Here is a 23,293-nt window from a genome sequence, read left to right on the forward strand (position 1 = left end):
AGTCAGCTGCTGCACATTTGTTGATATTCAGGTGGCACTTGAGATACAGAAGTGAAGTTTTTCCCTCTGCTGTGAAACATGAAGTTGTGCCTTCACCCAGATGGGTGTTCCCATGGTAAATTGTGAACTATAAAAATGCTCTCCAAAGTCAGATTTTTTTTTTTTTTACTTATGTAAATATACAGCTGAGAATAATTTTATGGGGTATGCTGCAGAAGTGAGATTATAAATGCATGGTACTTATGTATTACCATCTTCTTACGTTTACGTGCATAGCCTGTAGTATTATTTTTTTTCCATCCGGCATTTTCAAATGCTGATTGGAGTCCTGTGCTGGCAATTACTGAGGAAAGGGAGGGGGATGTTGAGGGAAAGGGGGAGTTCTTACTTGACCTGATTTTTTGGTGGAGACCACAAATTACACTTCAAGTGACCACCATCTGGCTGCTAGTAGGACCTTCCTATTTTAAGGGACTTAGAAGGGGAGGTGAAAAGAGAAGGAAGTTGGAGAGGAGCAATGACATCTTCTTTCAGACCAAGCTGTTCCCTACCAAGTTCCCTCTCCGGTTGGAGAGCAGGGCATGGTCTATGCATTAAAAAGAAAGCTAAGAAAAGAACTGAAACCTCTCTTCATTTGTACTTCCTGTTCCTTTCCCAGCTTTCCATAGAAAGTAGAGAATTGCCCCAAAGCCTAGATTGGTGATAATCATTTTCCTTCTAGTTTTGTGTATATACGCGATGGATAAATGACACTTTAAGTGACAAGGTAGGCAAAAATGAAACAAAAAAAAAACTTTATTTTTGTTTTGTTTTGTTAATCCTCACCCAAGGATATTTTCCCATTGATTTTTGAGGGAGAGTGGAAGAGAGAAGGAAAGACAGAGAGAAATATCAATGTGAGACAAACATATTGTTTGGTTGCCTCCCGCATGCACCCTGATCAGGGCCGTGGCCAGAATCAAACCCAGGACCCTTTGTCCACAGGCTGACGCTCTATCCACTGAGCCAAACTAGCTAGGGCCCAAAGAACCTCTATTAAGTGTCTTTCGTATGCAGAACATTGTCTTAGATGCTAGGTGAAGGGGAAGAAACTAAAAATGTACAGCCACTACTGGTAAACAAGACTCAGTTATAAGGGTCACCCATTCCATTGGCAGCTTTGGAATAATTTTCTCCTGGCTTTCAAGGAGAGGTGGCATAAAAGCACTGGAAAGGAGGCCAGGAACATCATCTCTTCTTATTCCATCTCACTTCAAGTTGGCTTTTGCCCAACCTGAAGTGGCTGTTCTAGGGAACAATGAGAGTCAGGCCTGATACCCTCTGTGACACATCAAGTCCCTTCCTCCTTCAGCTCCTGGGAGATAGATAATAGCTGAGGTCTTCCCTCTCCTTTTCTTTTTTTCTATAAGACACCAGATTGGATATTGTCATGCTTTGAGACCCATAAGCCATTCCACAAAGTGATAGACCCCTGTGGCAATAGCCATGAGTCATTCTTGCCAAGAATGTCAGTAGTTTCATCTGTCTAGTACTTCTGACATACATTGAGTGATCTGCACTTCCTGGCATTAGGTGCCCTAGTCACAAACCACACAGTTTTGCAACCAGACCGTTCAACTGGGCCACTTTCAATATGCGTATGGTGTGTGTCTGTGTGCGTGCATGTGTGTTGTGTTGTGAGTGGTGGGAGCTACACCCCCAGCTTCCTCTGGGCCTTAGTGATGCCCTAGCATTAACACAGGTGTGCCCTTCATATCTTTTATGCACATACAGTCCATCATATGCAGTTTTTGACTTTGAATTGAACCAATTTCCCCACACGTGTACTGATGAGTGAGCACTAACAGGAGGGAAGAGAAATATTGAATTCTGCCTGGCTGAAACAAATGCAGAACTTCCAATAGTTCTTCTCTAAGTAACTTGCAAACAAAAGCTTCTTAAGATTGTCTGAAAGTTCTAAATCTCATTGATTTTGAATCTCTAGTTTCTCTTCTGATTTCTAGTTTCATATTTGGCCGTTTTAAATGAACACGGTACTATTCTATTGATATCATTTGTCTTTTAGCAGGTCAGAAATCTAAGTCATTTGTGGTCTAATTACTATGATCCTAGAAATGTGAATTTAATAACTGGAGAGAAGGGAGCAGACTTGAAATAGAAATATTATTGTATAAGAGGGAGCTAATAATTGGGGTTCAATGGATTATCACACATTATAATCTTGGGATTATATTTCTTGTCTTCTTAAGTTTCCTCCAAAGAACACATCCTAGAATTACACTATTTTCACTTCCTTTTGCTTCTTTGTGCCTTAGAAGTAAATTCTGGGCCAGTAGCTCAGTCGAGCTCCTTAGTTTGATTTTTCTGAGGGTCTTGTTATACATGATTAACCTTGGAAAGCCTTCCTTAATCTAGAAGCTTTTCTTCTAGGACTAGATGAAAGCTTCTCTGGTTCCCTTCTTTCTATCTGTCCATTTATCCACCTTTCCTCCCTGTTCTTACTTCCATCACAGTACTAACCACATTATATTGTCATTGACTGCTTACTCATCTAACTCCTAAAACTAGCAACTCTTAGAGGCAGGGCCAATGCCCACCCACTATTGCATCTCAGCCCTGTCAGGAGGCCTGTGGTATAATAAGCATGCACTCATTTTATTGTATTGCTGTGATTGAATGAAGGGTAATAGAGAGGAGGTCACAGATTGAAGGAGCATCTGGAAATGATATGGATAGTTAATATCCAGGTGAATTAGAAGAAGAGTCCATTTGACAGCAAAGGCAATTTCCTTGAAAGATTCTGCTTTCTTTCTCAACTATACATGGAGTTATTTGCTTATTTTCCATTCCTCCAAAGGTACATCAACTTTGCAGCGTTTTCTCGTGCTCCTCATAATTGCCCATCATTTCTGTTTAGGCTTTTCTTCTTGATACAAAAATGGAAATTTTGGCTTAATTTTTGGATGGTTTGTGAAAAATCAAACTTACCAATCAGATTTCTGACTATGGAGACTGGCTAGGCAAAGGAAAGTTTGTTGCATTATGGCTTACTTAAATGAACTGTTTTTGCTAATATTTCTTTATTATTATTTTTAAAAGATGTTTTTATTGATTTCAGAGAGGAAGGGAGAGGTAAAGAGAGGTAGAACCATCAATGATGAGAAGGAATCATTGATTGCCTGCCTCCTGCATGCTCCACCCTGGGGACTGAGCCCACAACCTGGGCATGTGTCCTGACCAGGAATCGAACCATGACCTACACAGTTGGCTGGTCACTTCCCACCATAGTGCTGTGGCTGCTGTTACCCCAGCAGGGGGAGCACTTAAGGACAGACAGGCAGCACCCAGGGCAGGTCTGCAGGTGGTTTTCCAATATGTGCTTTGGCATGGTCTGGTATTGACCTCCTTTCCTCAGTGACATCTATATTAGGGGGTGGAGGTGTGTACTTCTTATGGAAATCCCATGCTCACCTCCAACCGCCTACAGCTTTGCATACCTCTAAATGCCACCAGTGCATAGCTTCCTCCTCACTGCTTTACCTATAGTAATCCTATAGTGTTAATTCCAACCCCACCCAACCCCACAGTTCTTGGGTTTCTTTTCTCCTAGTTATGAGAGGGCCTATTCTTCCAGTCTTTTCTTATTTTCCCTCTCTCTGTGTCGTCTACAGTCCTTGTACTGACCCATCCACTCCCCTTACTTCTGTCCTGAAGTTCTGGCCTTGGTTCCCATTTCCTCTGGCTCTGCTGTGCAGGGGCACATACATGGGTGCTGAGTGAATATTATCTGAAAAGCTGGGACGGGAAAGGGTGGCAAGGGTGAAAGCTGACTGCCTCCCACCCACCCTGCTCAGCTGCCCCCTTCCTGGTTCCAGGTCTCAGTTCCCTGTTGAGCAATGGTGTTCTCACCACGCTGGTCATGAAACTGGCACCCAGCCTTCCCTTCTGATGACTGCTTAGTGGCCAGCAGTTACCCAACGGCAATGTGATGGGCGTTGCAGACTCACCGGCAATGCACGGCGCGTGAGTGTGTTTGCACCATGGTGATGGCCTCACAGCCTCGTGAGAAACATGATTGGCCTGAGGTAGTGCTACGGGGGTTTAATTTTGTGTGAATCAATGCTCTTTGCCAATTTTCATTTATGCATTCGTTTGTTCTTATAAGAACTCTGTGACAATTTAGATATTAACGCCTTTTTCTTCACTAGAAGCATTTTTCTTGCCCTCGCTGGTTTGCTCAGTAGTTAGAGCACCAGCCCAGCTGAGGCACATACAAGAGGCAACGATGTGTCTCTCTCACATTGATGTTTCTCTCTCAGAGTCTTTCCCCCTCCCTTCCACTCTTGATAAGGATTAATACACACACACACACACACACACACACACAAAACACAAAGCAAAAAAACCCCACTTTTTTCTCAAATTCATTATTTGTCTGTTATTACCAACTAATTATATTGTCATTAGTTATTATATATTTTGCCATGCAGAGATCTCTCATTTGTATATAGTCATATGTGGTCATTTTTTAAAAAATTTTATTATTTATTTATATTTATTTTTATTTTTGGTCATATTTTTTTTAAAGGCCTCTGGATTTCTTGCGTTTGTTAAGATTTCCCTGCTCCTGGATCATTTTTTGTAATTTCCTTTATTTTCCTTGCAGTGTTTATATTGTTTTATCTTTAATATTTAACTCTAGTCTGCATGGAACTCATGCCTATATACATATGTCAGTGGCCTAAAATTTACCTTTTTAAAAAAATAAGCAATGAAGCCAGCACCACTTATTTATTATAACCTTCCCTGTTGAATTAAGCTACTGTCTTTGCTATTTAAATTTACATATAATATCTAATATGTTATCTCGAGGTTGTCCACGCATTCTCTTTTCTTTTTCATTGATCTACTTATTCCCATGTTGATTCTATTTTAGTAAATTTTTGTTGTAAGGTCTTATATCTGATAAGACAAAATCCCCATATAATTCATTCATATAATCTTTTTTCTTTTTTTCTTTTTTTTACTATTTTAAACCATCTGTTCTTATTTGTAAGTTTACATTCATGGTAGTTAATTATTCCCTAGTGCCCGCTAGGATTCTAATTGCAATCTCATTAATTTATAAAGTATTTTAGAAAATATTATTAGCATATCGCACGTTCTGTTCAGTGAAGGACCAGACTCTCACTGATAGTCTACATGTCGTAATGTGCGTTTTCACCGCCCGTACGAAGCTCCAGCCTGCGGTGCGGACACGGAGTGGAGAGGAAGGAATGTCACTACCAGCCGCAGAGAACCAAGTGGGCCCAGGCTCCGGGTCACGGCGTCTCACGGAACAGCATCCGGCTCACAGTCAGAGGGACGCTAGGCCCCTCGAGCTCCAGAGCCCCCTGGCTTGCACTCTGTCTGAAGGCCTCACAGCCACACAACTACATGTCTGCACACAATCAGTGAGACACTGTGTCTGCAGGTCGGTTTGAAATGTCAGAGCTTGGCTATTTTAAAACAGGAAATGCTGCTGGATGAGGACAGGCCATGTGTGCCCTGTGTGCTTTGCCTCTGGGTCATGTTCTCCCTTTGGCCTTGAACACCTGCCTCCTCCGGTAACCCAGCCTACCCTGTCGGCTTAGCTCCCTGTTCCAGGAAGATGTCCTCATTCCAAACCAGCAAGACCCGCCTCTTCTGAACTCCCATAAGCTTGTGCTTTCTCGGGTAGCATGTATCACATTCTTTATTATACCATGGCTAATTATGTATCTTTTGACCAAGCTTTTACCAAACTGAGCATCTGCCTTGTGGTTGTTTGGGGGTGCTGGAGATACAATAGTAAACAGGTGGTGGATTGACCATTGCTTCCCACAAGGAACGTCATGCCATGAACCAAATCTTATTCCCTTGTATGGGAACATGCCCCACAGTGACTCACACATAGAATATATTCAACCACTGTTTGGTGAGTGAGCGAATATATGGTAGAGATTGGCCATGAGAACAATAATTCTGGTTAAAATATAACTTTTTTTTTCAGTTCTGTATCAATTAATTATCATGTTTCCTTAGCTTTTATTTTTATTTTTATTTTTATTTTTATTTTTATTTTTAAAAAAACATTTTTTAGCTGAAACCGGTTTGGCTCAGTGGATACAGCGTCAGCCTGAAGACTGAAAGGTCCCAGGTTCGATTCTGGTCAAGGGCACGTACTTTGGTTGTGGGCACATCCCCAGTGGGAGGTGTGCAGGAGGCAGCTGATCGATGATTCTCTCTCTCATCGATGTTTCTAACTCTCTATCCCTCTCCCTTCCTTTTTGTGAAAAAATCAATAAAATATATTTTTAAAAATATTGTTAATTGATTTCAGAGAGGAAGGGAGAGAGATAGGTAGAAACATCAATGATGAGAGAGAATCGTTGATTTGCTGCCTCCTGCACACCCCACAATACGATCGAGCTCACAGCCCTGGCATGTGTCCTGACTCAGAATTGAACCATGACCTTCCGGTTCATGGATCGATGTGCAACCACTGAGCCACCCTGGCCGGGCTCCCCTCGCTTTTAAATGTTCATCCTTGTTGTGAATATTCTGTATTTGTTGTTTTTCCCCTTCAGTTGTCCTTGGCCAAATTTTTCCAAGTTTACCAGAATTAGTTTTTCATTAAATATTTGTAGAGCCCTACTGTATTTCATGATGTCATTATGATAAGCATTGGAGATAAAATGGAGATTAAAGCTAAACCCATGTCAATAGGATTTTAAAAAATGAAAGTTGGGTCAGTTTTTTTCCAGGTGGCATGTAGACACAATATTTTTAAATATAAAATCAGGATATCTATATATATAAAAACTTAAGTGACCAGTCAACCAGCTAGTAGCTATAATGCACACTGACCACAAAGGGGCAGACACTCAACAGAGGAGCTGCCTCGCTGCCATTCTCAGGTGACGTACCCAAAACCAGAGAGGAGGGAGACAAATGTTTATTGAGCATATACTCAATAAATATTTGTAGGCTTTTAGGCACTCAGGACCCAGCAATGAACAAAACAAAATCCCTGTTCTTGTGACATTTGTGTTCTAATTATAGACCCATGATGGAGTCAGAAAATAAACCAGAAACATCACAAATAAGCAAATTATGTAATACGATACATGGCAAGAAGTGCTATGGGAAAATAGTAGACTAGACTGAGGGAGCCCAAGAGGGCTGGGGGCGATGGGTGAGGGCAGGCGGCAGTATAAAAGAAAGTTATTGTAAACATGCACGGGATTAAGTAAGGAGAACTATGGCCCACTGAAAATATAAGAAATGTGGAGTTGTAGAGTGTTATCAGAGATATCAAAAACTAACTAACTAAAAATAAAAAATAAAAAATAAAACAGAATCAAATGCTGCTGGATGAGGACAGGATAAAAAATAAAAACTGTAAAGACTGTTAGAGATATATGTGTTACTCAGCTTGAAATGAAGGAGCAGGGGAAGGGAATAGAAGAAGCCGGGGGAAGGTCAGTGGGGGGAAAAAAGAGAGAAAGACATATGTACCACTATTTGTAATACCTTAAACAATAAAATAAAAACTAACTAACTAACTAAATAAATAAATAAAACCAAACTGCAAAAAAAGAAAGAAAAGAAAAAGAAAAAGAAAAAGAAAAAGAAAGGTCTGGGAGACACCATGACTTTGCAATGGTTCCTTAACTGTAACATGAGAAGTGCAGGTTACCCATGAGAGGGAACTGCCTGGTAATGAGAACTCTTGTGTGTTAACATGTGATATATGGAGAGATTAAAGGAATGATGTCTTTGGAACAACTTAAACTTGATGAATTTAATCTTCTAAACCCACATGCAATGCACTACTTAATAAATATCTGCTTTTACAATTCTTAATAATGATTATAGTTCCGGAATTATTTGTATGCTCTTTCAGTTACTTAATAGACAAATGTTGCCCTATTACTAGAGAAATGGAGTAGGCCTTAAAAGTCCCTTCAATTTGTATGGTTCCATCATGTCTTCCTTAATGGTAAAAATTTCTATTAAGAACTATGAACACTCAAAAGGCATTTCCTTATAACTAACACATCATCACGGGGGATGGACATATACATCCTCCCTGTCTCTCCCCCTTCCCTCATGCGCCCTCTCTCCCTCCCCCGCACCCTGTCATACTTTCAGACGCTTTGGGACTTCCAACACAGGAATTGAGGTTTTTGTTTTCATTTCCTCTTTCTCTGATTTACCATAAGGGGATTAGATCACTGGGCCAATTCTTCCAAATAGTTTCTTGGAATAAATTAATGACATCATGTATATCGAGTCTATAGCAACTGCAGTAGGAGCCGAGGCATCTAAACCCATTGAGGATTTCAGGTGATTCTTTTTGGTGGAGGGGTGAACAATTTGTTACAACCCCTAGAGCAGATTGTTGTAAGGCTGTGTCCCGTTTGGAAATGACCTCATCTAATATGTCTGTTGGCGGTTAGCAGTTTTCTGCCAAACAGGACTGTTAGGATACGGCATTATTATCAGAGAGCCCTCAAACTCCACGCCACAGGATTCCTCCCTGCCCATAATGCAGGGTTCATGAGTGAGACGTGCTTGTCAAGGCTCTTAAACTCTAAGCCTAATCCATACGGGGACTTGTCACAAGTCATCTGATTTCTTCTCTTTGTGCATTCTTTTGGTCCTGGGATTGTTCTATTAGATGGACTGCTGTGTGTAGAATGATGAATTAGAAAGTCCTATTTTTCCTCCTTCGTCATGGATTTTGAGTAGAAAAGCATGTCTGAAAAGACCCGCTTTGTGCCGAAACTGGTTTGGCTCAGTGGATAGAGCGTCAGCTTGGGGACTGAAGGGTCCCGGGTTCGATTCCGGTCAAGGGCACGTACCTTGGTTGCGGGCATATCCCCAGTAGGGGGTGTGCAAGAGGCAGCTGATCGATGACTCTCTCATCAATGTTTCTAGCTCTCTATCTCTCTCCCTTCCTCTCTGTACAAAATCAATAAAATGTATTTAAAAAAATAAAAAATAAAAAAAAAGAAATACAAGCTTGAAAATACAAGCTTAAAAAAAAAAAAAAAAGACCTGCTTTGTAATGATTCTGTTTGAATACGGTTCAAGTGTCTAGAGGCATGCCTGCTTTGATGGCCTCCTTCTGCTGTCCCCATACCAACAATCTACGTAACTCTTAAGCCAGAGCATTTAGAGCTGTGCTTCCCATACGGTGGCCTCGAGCTACACGTGGCTACTGGTTACTCGCAATGTGCCTCGTTCGAAATGAAGAATGCCATCGTGTAAAATACACACAAGATTTCTAAAACCCAGTTCTAAAAAAGATTGTAAGATATTTTAATTTTATAGTGCTTGCATATTTGGGATATACTGATATAAATAGAACATATTATTAAAATCAATCTTAACCGTTTTTCTTAAATTTCTGATGTAGTGACTATACCATTTAAGCCACATATACCCTTCATATGCGGCTTTTATTCCATTTCTATGGGCCAGCACTCCCAGCTTCCTTCCGTTATCCTGGAAGAGGCCTTTGAGACCAGTATTGATTACTGTCTGCAGCCCAGGGGGGAGATTTGTGTCTGTGTGGGTATGTGTCTGTGTTGGGGGCGGGAGTGGAGACCGGAGAATGTTCAGAGGGAAAAAGAAGGAGCAAAGGAAAGGAAGAGAAGTGAGCCGTTTCGATCCATTTCCGTCTGAGATGCCATCCACTCTCACTTAAAGGAGGAGGAGGAGCTGGGCCACGTTAGTTCCCCTCAGGGCAGCTTCACTCTGTGTTTTGGAATAGAGTGAATCACGGAAACATCAGCCTCATCTGAACTCAAATGTAAACACAGGCAAAGCCCCCGTAACTTCAGCTCAGCACACGTCACGTTTTGAGAACCATGGTCTGTCACTGCTTTCCTTATTAACAAAGATCACCGAGACCTGGTCTGTAATCCAAACTGATCATTCTGATGTGGACAAAGGGTGTGTAATGTGTTCTGTGCTGCAACCTTTCATAAGAGAGACATTTCTGGCTGAGATGGAACATTTTCATGGCTTTAGTGTGTGTAGACTCGAGTAAACACCTGAAATAATGTGGGATTTTTTTTTTTTTTTTGAGAACTGGAAGATTTTGTAAATCACTGTGCTTTTGTGAAATGTTAAATTAAGAGCTAGCAGGCAGGTTCAACTTGTTCAAGAGGGGAAAAAAAGGGGGAGGGGGTATTGTAGAGATTAAGCCCAGGTGACCCTCTAAGTTATGATTTAGTGTTTAATCTGAGACAAATCAGTTTCACTACACTCTTGTCATAGACCATGAAACAGCAAATTTGAATCATTCCCCTGTTTTATTAGCTTAATTAATGAAATAGTTCGTGTGGCGAGCCTGGTGGAAATAACCATGAATCGAACTGTCATCCAGGTTAATGGAAAGGAAAAAGGGAGGACAAAGAGGCTCGGATCTGATGGAAATAGAATGAAAGCCACATATGGAATTCATTGTTTTCCAGTGTCCACTTTGATTTCTTTCCGCAGCCCAGAGAAAGATGCATATGTGAGTGAGAAAGTTTCGCAGAGAGAAAAGGGTAAGGTGGTCCTACAGCTGGAACTTTATGGCCCCATGTTGATAAACTAACTGTGCTCATAGCTTATAGAATTACATCATCTTCTAGCTGGAAAAGGAGACCTGACCATCCGTCTCTCGTTTCAAATGAAATCAATCAGGGCCAGAGACACAAAGCAGCTCACCGCCTGCCTTTGCTCCGTCTTCATGGCCGGCAGTGGATCGTGAGACTGTGTTCAAGGACATTTGTGACAATCCCAGAAGCGCTCCAAGGGGTAAGGGTATTTATTGTTCCCTGCGTTCCTGGGAAGAAGACACTCGCAGGAGGCAGCGGAGACCTATTCTGAGGAAACCACCTTCACTTGTATCCTGAAGGAGAAGAAAAATGAATGACCTCTTCAGTTGAAATTACCCTGGAAACAGCTCGGTGACTGAGTGAGGAGCCAGGCTGGAGCTCCCCCCGTCCTGGGGGGGGTGGGGTGCGCTTTGCTCCCAGATGCTGTTCCACTCACGTCTGTGCATTTACCGGTGAACACCTCCGTGGGGACCCTGGAGGAGGCCACGTCTGGCAGCCGCCGTGCTCGGGGACCACCCTGAGGCTCCAGCAGCCTCGCTGCTCCAGGACCGTTTTGACTCCGGAAAGGCTATTGCTCATGAGGAGATTGATTTTGAAAAATCAAGTCATTTTAGATCAGCATAGATCTCCCTAAGGATAATAGTATAACATTTCCTAAAGTTTGAGCCACAGATGCAAAAATCTCACTTTTCCTTTCTCATGCATTCCCTTTCCATCGTTGCTCAGAAAGGTGAATATCTGACATTGCCAAATCAGGATGTACGCGCAATTTTTATAATCTGGTGTCTGCAACGAAAATGCTCTCCAGCCCTGACCAGTGGCTCAGTTGGCTGGAGCATTGTTCTGTACCCCAAAGGTTTCAGGTTCCATTCCCAGTCAGTGCGCATACCTAGGTTGTGGGTTTGGTCCCCAATCAGGGCCTAGACGTGAGGTAACCGACTCATGTTTCTCTCTCACATCAATGTTTCTCTCTCTCTCTCTCTCTCTCTCTCTCTCTCCCTCTAAATAAATAAATAAATAAATAAATAAATAAATCTAATAAAACCTATCCTGGGGTGGGGATTAAAAAAAAAAAAAAAAAAATCTCCACACTACTTTTCCATGATGAGTCTAAGTCATCATAATTGTTATCTTAGTGACTGGGTAGTAATCCCATCATGATTTACTTAAATATGTTATTAAACAAGATGTTTCTTGCACTTCACTGAAAATAACGGTGACTGCTTATCAGTTCACAACAAATTTGCATATTAGCTTTAGGCGTAAAGCCACGTTCAGTGGACCCCTGAGGGAGACAACGTATGCTGATGCGGAATCATGGGTCCTCCACCACCCGTGTCTTTTGGCTTAAAGCAATTATGCAAAGCTGGTACACACTGCGGGCCCAGCCAATCCAGAAACTAAAGGAACGCTGTTGGCAGGCAGCGCGGCCGTGTCTGTAATGGATCAGGAATGCAGACACTGTTTTTATTGGTACATGACTGATCAAGTTCTGTTTTTTTTTTAAATGACCTGGCCCCTAAGAACCCGAGGACTAAGTTGTGTACTGCCCTCTGCCCCTGAGGAGGGGACCATGAAACTAACCAGTGTCATCTGCCCCAGCAGAACAAGGTCATGAGTTTCCACCCTCTTTGGAAGGGAATGGAGCACAGGTCAACTTAATTTTCAGGTCTTTGGTGAAAAGGTTACAAAATAAGGAAAGCAAGACAGTTTGATGAAAGTAGTTACAACTTCTGCTGTAGTTGGAAGTTTTAAGGAAGGTTAGGTCCTTTTTGAAATTGAATCTGTGTGAGGCCAGAAATGTATTTTATCCTATTATTTTCACTCTCATTTGATGACCCAGGAAGATGCGTTATATATTTACCTCTATGTGACACTGGGCAATGACTTAAATGTCTTTGATTTTTAGGGCTGTTGTTTCCATTTTCTACCTGGGAATGATTACTTCTGGCTTCCCCGTCTCATGAGATTGCCGTGAGAATCCAGTGGGAAATAAACTGTAAAATCTTCTCACAAATGCAAGGTGGATGCTACTCTTAGTCACTGGTAATGACGACGGGCGGAAAGTCCCCCGATAGCAGCATCAGATAGTGCGATGCCCTGTGGGTGTGTCAGACTAGGGTATGAGGATGCCAGTTAACAGCAGTGATTTGTTCTGCCATGTAGACCTGGCCTAGTCATTCCACTGTCTGCCTTTACTTGTGAAAAGCGTGTTCCCATAGGTGCGGATAAGACTAGGCTAGGTACCTAAACCGGTTTGGCTCAGTGGCTAGAGCGTTGGCCTGGGGACTGAAAGGTCCTGGGTTCGATTCCAGTCAAGGGCATGTACCTTGGTTGCGGGCACATCCCCATGCAAGAGGCAGCTGATCGATGTTTCTCTCTCATCAATGTTTCTAACTCTCTCTCCCTCTCTCTCCCTCTCTGTAAAAAAAATCAATAAAATATATTAAAAAAACAAAAACAAAAACAAACTAGGCTAGGTGTTCTGAGCTCACAAGATGAAGGTCCCTCATAGATCTGTCAGAGGGGAAAAATTCCCTAATATTTTTGTCCTCCAGTAACTAACTATACCAAGACCCGCGAGAAAGTGTCATCCAAAATAAAGGGCATCTCTGTGGCTAGAGGGGCATCTCTCTATTTATTTGAAAACCCAAGCTGGCTTCTGACTGTGTCCAGGCTTTGTGGTAAATGTTTGCCTGCAGGGAGTCAGCCACACAACTCCCCACAATGCCAGCGGGAGGCACATGACCCAGTTTCTGCGGTCTGAGCTGACACAGCGCCTGCGTGTGTGCAGGCCCACCGCTGCCTGTACAATTACATAGTGAGCGCTTTTTCAAATTCACGTTTTTAAAGAGGAGATTAGATCGTTTTCATTTGTTTTGCTTAGGCTTTATGGTCTAATTTATCTCCCCCCACCCGCTTTGAGGTCATTTCAAGCACCATCTCCACAAATAGCTATCAGGGGATTGAGGTTGGTCTTCGAATACAAATCTCACCCGTATAAAGCCATCTATTTGACGTGGGGTGATAGGAAATGATTGGTCCTGTCCTTATTCTCTCGGTCTGACTCTGCCAAGTACACAGGGAGACACACGAACACTTCCTGGATAATGGAGGGGAGGCATATTTGACCAACACAGCTTCATGGTGTTTGGAAGGAAGCAAGTATTCACTCATCCCTTCTCTGAAGTCTGAGAACACCATCCTTCCTTTGGGAAGAGATGGGAGCATGGGTCATTGTCATTTTTGAAAGGCTGGGGGGGAAAAAGAAGGCTGCCACAGAGAAGTACAGTCCACATGTCCTCTGAGTACCCAGAAAGGGAAGGTGAGACCCACCAGGGTTACCTCAGAGGCGTTAGGTCCGGACAATGACGATTGCGTCTGGAGTGAGTGGGGGGCTCCCTTCCGTGGGCAGAGTTCTGCTTGTTTGGAATAACGTCCTTAGGAACCTGCCCGAGGTGCTGTCTCCTCATCCACGTGCCTCTGGGTAGAGCGTCATCATGGTACTATTTTCATACGCCACTTGGAGTAAACACGAGGGTTCGTTCGTGCTAAGTGGGTGAGCAGTCAGAGGGGACATCTCTGAACCTGATAGTGAGGGGATGAGGTCATTAACACCCCAAGCACTCAAGGGCCATGGCCTTCTGTTGTATCTTTTTTACGTATTCTTTTTTCTTCTTAAAATGTGGTCTGTAAACCACCTGCAACCGAATCACCTAAGGGGATGGTTTAAATGTAGATTCCATGGTCCAGTCCTAGACCTGCTGAATCGGAATGTTTGGGGCGAGGTCATGAATCACAGTTTTAAGAAGCACCGCCATTCTGATAAGCATTTCCTCTCCCCCTTCAGAAGGGGAGAAGGGTGGACTTTTGACATCCTATTAGAGCCCTTTTCACTCAATATTGAGTCAAAATCTGCCACACTCTATTTTGTTTGTTTTTCTTTTTCACCATTATTTATAATGATAACTAACATTTTTTTTCTTATTTCTCCCCTGTATTTTTATTTTTAATTTTTTTTCATTTTCATTGCCCCCCCTTGTATTTTTATTTTTTTAATTAAAAAAATGTTCAGTTACAGTTGACATTCAATATTATATTAGTTTCAGTTATATAGCACAATGATTAGATATTTATATAACTTATGAAGTTATTCCCCCCAATGAGTCTAGCTGATACCCATCTAACACTAAACATAGTTATTACAATATTACTGACTATATTCCCTGTGCTGCTCTTTACATCCCTGTGACTATTTTGTAGCTTGTACTTCTTAATCTTTCCTCCTTTTTCAAGCAATCCTGACTCTAGTATCTGAATATTCAAGGAGCAAATCCAGTCCTCTTTTACATTGCACACCTTCCCACCCGTGAAGATCTCTTCCTCCAGGCTGTGAGATTCCTCATTCCCTTGATTTTCTTCCAAAGTACTCTGCCTTCTTTTTTCTTTATTTACATTTTTTTGTTGCCAAACGGGTTTGGCTCAGCTGTAGAGCGTCTTCGATCTGCAGACTAAAGGGTCCTGGGTTCAATTCTGGTCAAGGGCATGTACCTTGGTTGCGGGCACATCCCCGGTGGGGGGTGTGCAGGAGGCAGCTGGTCGATGTATCTCTCTCATCGACATTTCTAGCTCTCTATCTCTCTCCCTTCCTCTCTGTGGAAAATCAATAAAATATATTTAAAATAAAAATAAAAATAAATAAATAGAAAACCACAGGTACCGAATGGCATACCTCTTTCTTTAAAAAAAAAAAAAAAAAAAAAAAGTTGTAAAATATTCTGCTGCTTAGCATGAGAAGAAATGATAAGCTCAGAGGAGCGTATCTCAGAATCCATCTACGCCTGTCCCTGTCCTTGTTGTGTACACTCCCTTTCCCATGGCTCATCCTCACCTGCTTTGTGTACAACTGTATCTCGCCACTGACTCACACTGAACTCACAGTTCAGTGAAACCCCGGAGTCATCTGTTTGTCTGTTTATTACATTTTCCAAGCAATTGAAAATGATTAAGGGCAGTGCCCTAGAGATTTTCCTTCAGGATAGCAGTAACCTCAACCTTTAACTAGCACCTACCATTTAGGTTGTTTAACCCTCTGATTTTGCTTAAATCCGTTTTCAACCACTCTAATTTTTTTTTTCCAGCATGTCAATCAAAATCATGCAAGACTTTAATAACTGCTCTGCTAAAATCTAGATACCTCCAACAGCCTTCTATTCTATCAATCTGGTGTATCTACCTAGAGGACATGAGGCTAGTTCTAATAAATACCATTTCCTTTTCTCTGTTGATAAACAGTCTTTGACTGTTTCTGGAAAGTCAAGAATTCATGAGGTGCACGGTCTTAGTTGGCTGGGTGTGCAGCATTTTCCTGTGTGGTTGAAAATTTCTATCAAAGCAATATGTTCGCTAGAAACCTCCATGTCCTTGTGACGTCTTTTCTATTCTCTGCATTGTTTCTTAGTATTTTCACCTAGAGCAACACCATTATAATCCATCCTAGGGTCCCTATATCTCCAGGAGGTATATGTTTGTTTATTTGTTTCTTGGTTTATGCCCTTTCTCTTTGTGGTAGGTCTGTGTCCACTAACACAGATATGATTTGGTCAAAAGATGAAGACTTTAGTAATTCACAAAATGCAATTCAGGGACTTCTAAGTAATCCTGGGCCTTGTTCTCATAAGGGTTATCATTTATAAATGGCAATAAATATTTGCTTAGGGGGGCCATGAATAAATAAGATTTTTAACAAAAACCAGAACTTGTATTACCATTTCATTAAAATGGATACCACCCATTTTTAATTCCAGCGAGGGAGTTTTGTTTTGTTTTATTTTTAATAATGTCATGTCACAATCCATCTGGCCTTCAATCTACTCACTTATGAAGGAGTAGTTTGCACTGGATGCTTCCTATGGTATACTCAGATTCTAGAATTATATGATTCTAAGTTTTAAGAAGGAAATGAAAGTCAAAATAATTTAAAAACCAACACACACACACACACACACACACACACACGCCTGTGCTTGCATGAATACCATGAAATCTGAAGAAGGTGGTTAGATTGCAACCATGTCAGTTTCTTGGTTGTGCTATTATACTGTAGTTTTGTAAGATATTCCCACTAGGTGAAACTGGGTGAAAGCACCAGAATATCTGTATTATTTCTTACAAAAACACGTGAATCTGCAGTTTTCTCAAAAAGTTTAAAAATAATTAAACCATAGAGTGTTATAAAAGGACTTTGGAAGTAAGTAGGCCTTACTTGATCCTCACACTAGCTTAGACAAGTTATTTAACCTTTCTGAAACTTGGCTGCTTTGTCAGCCTTAAAGTGGAAATAATAATTCCTACCCAATGGATTGTGGGAAGTATTCTACGAGACAGAGTGTGTGTGTGTGTGTGTGTGTGTGTGTGTGTGTGTGTGTGTGTAAGCATCTTCTCGTTCGGCTCATTCTCCATGATCCTCTTCCATAAATGTTAGTTCCTCTCCCCTGTGCTTCTTATCCTTTGTTTTAGGGAAGAAACTAGGACAGTCAGCCTTGCTGTAGCTCTCCTAAAGACACATGGCCTGAAGCGAAAGGTAGTTCAGAAGCTACATTAGTGAGATGAACCCCATAGCAGGGCAGTGAGTAACGCCGTTACATAACTTCTGCAGATCACCAGGCAGATCAGCGAACGTGGTTTGGCGTGGCTGACCGCTAAAATAACAAGGCAGCTTCCAGCCCCAGCTTGAGTGGGGAGTCCTGACAAAGCAGCCAGTCAGAACCAGGGATGAATCCATGGCCCCGGGAGCGCTGGTGTTTCATCTGACTCAGGCATGTTGTAAATCTGCTTCAGTGGAAAAAACAAAAGCGATTTCTCTCTGGCCGGTCCCCTACATAACTGTCCCCGTGGGGCCCAGAGCAGCTTTCCTTCCCTCAAAAAATCCTTCATCATGTCTCCCGAATATGAGTTTTCCAGGCAGCTGCACAGATGAGAAGCAGGGAGAGACGAGGGAAAGGTGAAGGAGAACAGACGTGTGCTGAGGATGTGACTGTTGAGTGAAGGGCTAAGATGTGTCTTCCACATGTTTCCTAAAACGTTTAGACTTTCCCAGGACTCTGTCCTTTCCCTGATGAATGTTTGTTTTTCTATATTTTATTGATTTTTTTTACAGTGAGGAAGAGAGAGGGATAGAGAGTCAGAAACATCGATGAGAGAGAATCATCGATCAGCTGCCTCCTGCACACCCCCCACTGGGCAACTAAGGTACATGCCCCTGACAGGAACCTTTCAGTCTGCAGGCTGAAGTTTATTCACTAAGCCAAACTGGTTTCTGCCTGATGAATGTTTTTATCACTGAGATGGTGAGGAACACAGAAGGCAACCCTACCAATTTTTTATTTATTTATTTATTTTTATTTTTTTTTATTTTTTTGTTATGATACCAAGGTAAAAGGGAGTTTGGGGACAGAATTACAATTTTAAAATTATTTTGGCAGGTTCTGAGCTGACCACAGCAATCTGTAATTTAATAGAGTGATGTTAAAACCTGTACTTCAGAATCAAAAGCAACATATAGGTTAGGGAAGGTTTAGATTGAGAAGGTTGTTGTTTTTTTTTTTAAATGAAAAAAAAAGATATAAGGATTTTATTTGACTATAGAAAGGTATGATTCAACAGTACGATATGGTTGTAAAAAAGAGGTTAGGGACCTGAAAAAAGAGAATCTTTCTACCTTACATAATTTGCATTAGCAAGACAATACTTGGTGTGCTGTATTCATGGTGGGGCCAAATTTAAGAAAGATATTGATAAGTTGGAATTGGTCACGAAGGGAAAGAAGGAAAAAGAAGGATCAAATCCAAAAAAATCCAAAAACTGCATTTTTTAAAGAATGGTTGAAGGAAAATAAGGCTATTTAGCTGACTTTTACAGTTACCATATGGAAGAGGAATAAACATCTATTTTGCTCTGAAAGACAGAAATGAGATTAATGAGAGAGAGAGAGAGTTCATGGAAACAGATTTTGGCTCAGTAGAAGGGAAACTTTTCAAATAATTAGAGCAGTTCAGTGAAAAAGGACTATTTCATTTAAATTGTGAGCTTCCTGTCACTGGAAATATTCAAGCGAAGGCCGGATGAGTGTCCGTCTGGGATTCTGAAGGCTCCCAGCTTGAACGAGAGCTTGGGGTAGGTGACCTTTAAGATCGCTTCTAACTCCCAGGGCCTACAATTTAAGTAAGTGTGAATGCCAAGGTCACTGATGACATGCCAGAGCCACGTTTTCAGCTCTTGGCTCTGATTCTGACCAGCTGTGTGACCTTCTGCTGAGAACCAAACCATTTCTTCTTCCAGTTTCCTCATCCATAACATGAGGGAGCTGGGTGGAACGATGTCTGGGTTCTCCCTGGCACTTCTGTCCCCTGAAGCATCCTCCTAATCACAGTGCGTTGGGGAAGTGGAGTTGGAGCTGATACCTGCCATTTGATGAAGTCCATTTGCAGGGAGAAGGCTTTCCAAGATCAAAACCATGGTTGACCTTGGAACTGACGTCTCAATTGCCAGCAGAGCGGGCGATTGTGATCCTAGAATTTGTTCCCGTGAGACCTGTGGCAGGAAGTCGATCAAATAACTGGTAATCTTGTTCCTCTCTAGCACCTGTGCTTTCTGGCCGAGGTCAGCAACGCCTTTGCAAACAACTTGAGAGAAATGGAGATCGTATTACCGTCACAAATGTAGTTCTATTTCACAAAGCTAACCTTTGTTCTTTATTTCCTCTGTGATCTGGCTGTCGCTATTGAGCTTTGTTTAGAATCCTAAGAGCCAGTATCCATAAAGCAACTCGCCACATGGCAGAGACTGTTCTTAAAGTTTTATATAAATTAATTTAGTTGGTTGATAAGCTGAAAATCTAATGGCAAAGCGGTAGATGGGATCCTTTCCCCTGTGGTAAAGGAGTAGCTAAGGTCCATTCAAGTCTGTCTTCATGGTAAAGAGTCCAGAATTCAGATCCTCACCCTCATTCTTTTAAGCTTCAGTGCTGATGTTCAATGACTATAATTTCCTCTGTGATCCATTTGATTAACAATACTTCCCTTCTCTGACTATAGTAAGGTGTCCTAGCCTCCACTGCTGCCACATTCTAGCTCTTCCATCTGTTCTTTGGCTATTCTCTGACTCACACATTATTGTCTCAAATCCCATTTTTTCAGTTATTCTCTTCTCCCCCCCCCCCCCAAAAAAAAAAAAGATCTTTAAAAACTGAGTGTCATCATTTGCTCTGACATAGATATAAAATGTCTGGACAGGCCCTGGACAGGTAGCGGACTTGGTTAGAGTGTCATCCCACCAAGGTTGTGGGTTCAATCCTTAGTCAGGACACATACAGGAGGCAACTAACCAATGAATGCATAAATGAGAGAAACAACAAATATATATATATCTTTCTCGCTCAAATCAATAAATTAAAAAAAACTTTTTAAGTATGGACAGGATTTCAAATACCTCCTCCTCTTACTGAGATCAGCAGGGGAAGAAATAAATAAATTTATGTTTTTTGTAAGGACGGAAGAATTTAAAACTCCATTCCCAGGCTCTTGGGTCTGGCAATACTCACTCCATCCAAGCACCACATTTTGTTCCATCTTTTTGTTTCCTTAGGTTGGAAATGAAAACAGCTGTTAGAAATAAGAGCACATGAGTCAATCTTGAATCTCAATGTGATAATTACAGTTTCCATCTCAGTTGGTTGAGCCCCTCCCAGTGTACTGAGCCCACATCACAGCCCCCTTGCTGTCAGTTTTATACCAAGACCTTAATTGTTGTTTTCCAAGCCTTTAAGATTAAACACTAAATCGATTGCCAAACCAGAAAAAATAACAAGGAAGAAAATACTTCAATTTAAAAACTTGATCCTTAGGACATGGCTTTTTTTTTTCTTTCTATGATTTAGATTTTGACCAAAATCTCTATGTTGATATTATTGAATAGAAATGTTAGTTATTGATTCACATTTTTTGAAGTGGAGCTTTTTTTCTTCTTGGTACCCTCACTATGAAGAATTTTTCTTGGGATTTTTCTTTTCCCTCCCTCCCTTCCTTCCTTCCTTCCTCCCTCCCTTCTTTCCTTCCTTCCTTCCTTTCTCTCTTGCTTTCTCTCTTCCTCTCTTTCTTTCTCTCTTCCTCTCTTTCTTTCTCTCATCCTCACCCAAGGATATGTTGTTGGCTTTTTATTGATTTTAAAATGAGGGAGGGAGGGAGGGAGGGAGGGAGGGAGGGAGAGAGAGAGAGAGAGAGAGAGAGAGAGAGAGAGAGAGAGAGAGAGAGAGAAACGTGGATCAGGATGATGCTCTAACCAACTGAACCACCCCGCCACGGCCTGCTTGGACTCTTTATAGAGGCGATGCCTTGAATTTTATTTTCTCTTTCCCACATTCCTGAGGCTTAGAACCTAAAAAGCCAATCTCAAAAGAGACATCCACAACCTATTAATTGATTGTCACCTTTCAGAGCAGAGGGTCCTCTTTTAGTTCTGTTCAGTCCCTGTATCAGGCACTCAGTCCTTGACTGCCTAAGGCTCAGAAAGTCCCCCATGAATCAGCTGACCAATTTAGGATTGCCCTGCAAATGGAGAACACATTGTGACCTACACAGAGGGAAGCAGGAGGCAAGAAAGTAGGCCCATTTGAATTGCTTCACTTTGCCCACTTTATTTCTCCTTCTACAATTTGATTTCTTTGTTGTGAGATGATATTGTTTTTATAATTCATGTTCCTGCTAAGATATTTATAATTCTGTTATCATTGTGGACAAGAGCTGGCTTTATGTGTTAAAAATTGTTTTGGACAGTTTGGAGTGCTATAACAAAAATACCATAGTCTTGGAAGTCCAAGATAAGGTGTTGAGGTAGGTAGTGTACAGACAGCAGGTGCCTAGATGCCTGAGACAGGGAAGCAATGAGTGAGAGAGGGAGAGGGAGAGGGAGAGGGAGAGGGAGAGGGAGAGGGAGAGGGAGAGGGAGAGGGAGAGAGAGAGAGAGAGAGAGAGAGAGAGAGAGAGAGAGAGAGAGAGAGAGAGAGAGAGATCCGCTTCTAGTTCTAACCAGTACGCTCAGTAATTGATAGAATTAATCAGCTAGTCTGCTGAGCAAGTAATGTGATCTGCACCTGCAAATGAACTCTGAATTCAGTGCTTGCTTAATTTTTCTGTGTCCCATAATTCTGCTCCTTATCATATTCAGGTAGTGCTGGGTTTCTGAGCCATTGCGCTTGAAGAACCACGGACAGATGTGAGATATTTTTCTTTGCTAAAGGCTCTTACCTCTTTCTCTTAGATTACATGAAGCAGACCACGTTCGAAGCCCAAGCCTTTTTGGAAGCCGTGCAGTTCTTCCGGCAGGAGAAAGGTCACTACGGCTGCTGGGAAATGATGGCCGGGGATGAAATCCAGGTAACACGGAGCCCAGGGTTTGGGATCTGGTTCTCTGTCTGGGAGGCGGGAGGCCAGGATCGTAATGAACAGTCAAACGAAGAACATTGTAAGAATGGGAAGGTGTGGAACCAAAGATCATTTCTCTCATTGTCTAGAAGCTTTGGGTCCGCACCCACTCCAAAGGCCAACAGACCAGACATGAGCTGGGGCAGCCCCAAACTGCAAGGGCAATGGGAAGAACTGCTTCTACTTTTTTTCTATAAAATGATTATCCTTTTAAAAATATATATTTTTTTTATTGATTTTTTACAGAGAGGAAGGGAGAGGGATAGAGAGTTAGAACATCAATGAGAGAGAAACATTCATCAGCTGCCTCCTGCACACCCCCTACTGGGGATGAGCCCACAACCAAGGTACCTGCCCTTGACGGGAATCAAACTTGGGACCCTTCAGTCCACAGGCCGGCACTAAAATGATTATTCTTTCAGATGACCTGCTTCCAGAGTCGAAGCAAATGTGAACAGCTTGGTTGGGTGCAAAGTGTGTGGTGGGGATTTCGGGCAGCAGACTTAGGTTAGTTAAATCTTGCCAAGTTCTTTAACCTCTTTCCGTCTCAGGTGTCTCTTCTGAAAGAAAGATAATGTTTGCCTTCTGGGGCTGTAAGAATTAAATGAGATGCTTCGGGAAAGTATTTGGCACACAGTTATCTTTATCTTTTAAATAACTTATAAATGAAGTAATTAAAGGAGACACACTGTAAAAGCATGGGACAGTTTTTCTGTATGTTTCTAGCTTGCCATTCTCGGTGGTCCAGTATAATTTTCCATGACTTTAATGAAATGCCAGTCATGGGCTAAGCACCATGACTTGGTCCCTGGGGCTTTGTTACAAATCTCCAAGGCAACCATGCTTCATGATGGGAGCCCATCCTCCAGGAGGATGCCAATCACAGGGCTGATTCAGCAGGAAGAGGAGGCTGGGCATGGGCCTCATTTAATGAGAGGCACACAGAGTCCAGGAGTGGTTTTCTTTCATTTCCCCTCATCTCCCAGAGGTGCCTCTTTTGGGAGCCAGTAAAATTTGTTATTAGGCAGCAATATTTGGGAAGATGCCAGATGGTGCCCTGCCTTTGTATAGTCATGAAACATCCAAAGCTGGAAACTCTTTCACATGAAGATGGAACTGTTATTGTTGTTTTACCATGTTACTCCATGTCTTCTCTTCTTCCTTCTTCTTTTTCTG

The 23,293-nt window shown here is 41.9% G+C and overlaps 1 protein-coding gene and 1 long non-coding RNA gene across 3 annotated transcripts in view; both read left to right on the top strand.

Annotated features, from left to right (window-relative positions):
* NIBAN1 (niban apoptosis regulator 1) overlaps positions 1–23,293 on the top strand; it is a 116,485-nt gene that overhangs the window by 68,464 nt on the left and 24,728 nt on the right. For both annotated transcript variants that reach the window (XM_036442847.2, XM_036442848.2), the window contains one exon: positions 21,954–22,069. In XM_036442847.2, coding sequence (XP_036298740.1) covers positions 21,954–22,069 — 116 coding nt within the window. The remainder of the gene's footprint in view (positions 1–21,953; positions 22,070–23,293) is intronic.
* LOC118721652 lies at positions 11,684–13,258 on the top strand. Its single transcript, XR_004988791.2, has 2 exons — positions 11,684–12,880; positions 13,118–13,258. It is a non-coding gene; the product is annotated as an uncharacterized LOC118721652 (long non-coding RNA).

The sequence above is a fragment of the Pipistrellus kuhlii genome, unplaced genomic scaffold, assembly GCF_014108245.1.
Source record: "Pipistrellus kuhlii isolate mPipKuh1 unplaced genomic scaffold, mPipKuh1.p scaffold_m20_p_18, whole genome shotgun sequence".
NCBI lineage: Eukaryota > Metazoa > Chordata > Mammalia > Chiroptera > Vespertilionidae > Pipistrellus > Pipistrellus kuhlii.